Source organism: Octopus bimaculoides, chromosome 5, assembly GCF_001194135.2.
Source record: "Octopus bimaculoides isolate UCB-OBI-ISO-001 chromosome 5, ASM119413v2, whole genome shotgun sequence".
NCBI classification, from domain to species: Eukaryota; Metazoa; Mollusca; class Cephalopoda; order Octopoda; family Octopodidae; genus Octopus; species Octopus bimaculoides.
Window position 1 is genome coordinate 124,667,133 of NC_068985.1, and position 3,467 is coordinate 124,670,599.

Below are 3,467 nucleotides of genomic sequence, written 5' to 3' on the forward strand. Positions count from 1 at the left end.
TGTGTATGTATGTGTGTATGTATGTATGTCTTCTATTTTTTAATTATTATAAATCTTCCACTGAGGAGGGAGCCAGTTCCCAACAAAGATACAAGGCTCCATCTTTGGGTTGTAGTTAACACAGACAAATTCACATGGGGAACTTGAGAAAAGTCTTGCATATTTTTTATTGTTCCACTCACAGATTGCACTTGTAATGTATGAATCAGCCGGTTAATTTTCCTTTCTGAAAATCCCAGTTTATCCAGATTCTCCTTTAAGCATTTACTAACAAAACCTAATGCTCCAATTATGAATATGAATTCATAGTCTGGATAGAGAAGCTGGAGGTTTCGAGGCAGTTATCCATAGATATCCTCTTTTTCTTTGATTTTCAAAGAGATATTTATATCTGCAGGGTAGGCTGACTTCTATGATGGTACATACCTTTGCCCCTTTGTCCCAAACAACAATATCTGGCCTGTTATATTTACATTTGACAGAAGTTTTGATGGGAATATTCCACCAGTATTCCTTGAGTTGGTGTTTATGAATGTATTCCATGTATGTATGTGTGTGTGTGTGTGACCTGGACATTTCTAATAAAGCTAATTCTATATTGGCAAGGATAGGTAAATGATATCAAAAAGTAAAGAGAAAAGTGTATTCATGTGTACAAAAATCTTTGTTAGATGTAAATAAGTGTATGGTACCAAATTGGAGTATGAGATTTGGAATCCCTCTTGTATTCAAAGCATTAACAAAATTGTACAGGTTCAAAGACATTTACACCTTGGGTACTTGTGATGCTTGGGTACTTGTGTACCTTGGGTACTTGTGTACCTTGGGTACTTGTGATTTACTCGTTTACACCTTGGGTACTTGTGATTGCTTTGAGTGAAGTAAAATTGTGGTCTCTTGAAACTGAGACATGCTTTAAGAGATTTAGTTTTTGAGTATAAAATGGTTAACAACATGGCCTTTCTCAAAAATTTTTTTTCAATCCTTAAAAGACCAAATAAATGTACCTCCTACTCCTAGTTCTTGGCACCAAGATATAACTGTTTGCTAATTTTTTCTGTTAGAGTTATTCCTATCTGGACCTAACTTTCCACCTTAGTTTTTGAAGCTTATTCTTATTTTTAGATTTAAGGAAAGACTGACTTATTTAGTTAGTTTTGACCAGGTTTATCAAGGGAATCATTAATTAGCCCGTCTCTTTCCAGCCTAAATACAATTTATTAAAATCTTGGAGTAGTTGGCATTAGGAAGGGCATCCAGCTGTAGAAACTCTGCCAAATCAGATTGGAGCCTGGTGTAGCCATCTGGTTTCACCAGTCCTCAGTCAAATCGTCCAACCCATGCTAGCATGGAAAGCGGACGTTAAATGATGATGATGATGATGATAAAAATTGGAACATCTTGTTTTAACACTTTAGCATTTAAACCAGCCATATCCAACCTAAATGTTCTACCTGTTTCATCTTCAAACTGGTGAGAGCTGGCCTCTCATGGCAACCCTACAATATCATTCTAAAGATAAACAATCACGTCATTCAAATCTTGAAGCTATAAGACAATGCCTAATTAATTCAAAGCAATGTGAATACATAAGCATTACATTTGACCGAATAATCTGAATGCTAAAGGTTAAAAAACAATTATTTTGTTTTGCCCTTCTTCTTTTTCTTTTTCTTCTTGCATCTATAAAATTATTTTTTCTGTATATTCATTTAAATTTATTACATACTCTGTATATTAATACTTAATGTACTTTCACTTTTATCAATGGCCCCTATTATTGTATTGAGCAAGTAAATAAAACACCCAACAAAAACAAAAGCACCCGACAGCTTTATTTATGCTACAGTAAACAGTAGGAAAATTATGTCAGAAAAATCTGAAACTTCATGGCCTAATAACTGATGATATTTGATGAGACTATACAGTAGGGATTTCGATTGTCAGGATTTAAGCCTGCTTACAATTTTTTTAAATCTTAGGTATTGGTAAGTGGGGTAGAGGGTAAGAAAGATCTTGCTTGAAGTTTAAAAAACTTCTCTTCTTGTGTTATACCAATTTTATTAATTATTGTCATTATTGTTTAACTCTACATCAACCTTGACTGAGCAGATTGTTTGACAAAAGATGTTACTATTCTGGCTTTAAGTCTTTTTCAAAATATTAGGTTGTGATTGGAGAGAGATTTAGCTGCTATTTCTAGTAGGTTGAACTTCCATGTAAGGCTCTATTCTCTTTTGTTACTTCATTTATTAACTAAATCTCTTTCAAATTTGCATCTTAACATTTTGGAATGGATAAACAAGGCAGAATCCTCATGGTTAGACATAGAGCTAAACCACAACAGTTCATAGAATTTGTGTTTCATGCCACTATAAAAAGAGTTGAGTTGTGTCAGTTCAGGGAAGGCTCTTCTTTACACCCACCTTCCATTGAAAAATGAAACATGAAAGAACAACTAATCCCTAACAATTGAAGTTGCTGCTGTCTAGCACTGATCAAGTTTCACAAATTATTGGGTCATAAGATCTCAGATTTTTCTGATGTGGAAACTGGTATAACATTTAGGATTTTCCCAATGTTAATCTATTGCCAACAAAACTATCTAGTAGGACTTTTTAATTATTTCTTGTTGACACAAACTACCAATAATTTCCTGTAGTCATTTAATTGGATATTAACCAAAGTACCAGAAATTATCAGTTATGTCATAACTTAAATGATTACACCAAATTGTAATTAAATATCATAATAACAAAAATAAAAAATATATATTTGTATTCATGTATTTGTTTTTGCAAGACTCTTGATGTGAAATTGTGTCAAAACTTTTATATCCTGCTACAGGTTGGTATAGATAAATTACGCAGCAGAGGTTTAATCAATGTATTCACATGACGTATTAGGTTGTCAAGTATGAAATTTGTAGAAAAGAAAAAAAAGTTTGCTAATGTTTTGTAAATACAAAGAATAGTTTTATTCACCAAAGTATGCACCCATATTGTCAATACATTTTGATTCCATAATAATTTTTGTTCTTTTATGAATTACTCTAGTTTTGAATCTGTGGATGAGTTTGTGGGAAATAAGTTTGGCACCATGATTCTACGGCTAAACAAAGTGATGACGGAGCAGTTCCCTCAAATTGCTACAAAAGTGAACTCTCTACAACCAGGTAAAACTAAAATGGAAAATTTATTGTGTGTGTGTGTGTGTGTACATGAGTGCATATATGTGTGTTTCATCCTCATCATCTTTATCACTACCACCTCCAACATCATCATTGTCATATTTGCTCATAATCACTATTACAACGACCAAATTTATCATCATCCTTTCCTTCATTACAAGTATCACATGCAGTCATCATTACCACCAACACCTCAACCATCCATGAACACCACCACCACCACCACCACCACAACAACAACAACAAGCTTGCGCCTACTACTACTACTACTACTACT

The 3,467-nt window shown here is 33.6% G+C and overlaps 1 protein-coding gene across 1 annotated transcript in view; it reads left to right on the top strand.

Annotated features, from left to right (window-relative positions):
- LOC106872983 (uncharacterized) overlaps positions 1-3,467 on the top strand; it is a 30,826-nt gene that overhangs the window by 7,471 nt on the left and 19,888 nt on the right. The window contains exon 2 of the mRNA XM_052967993.1: positions 3,057-3,175. Coding sequence (XP_052823953.1) covers positions 3,100-3,175 — 76 coding nt within the window. The 5' untranslated portion in view covers positions 3,057-3,099. The remainder of the gene's footprint in view (positions 1-3,056; positions 3,176-3,467) is intronic.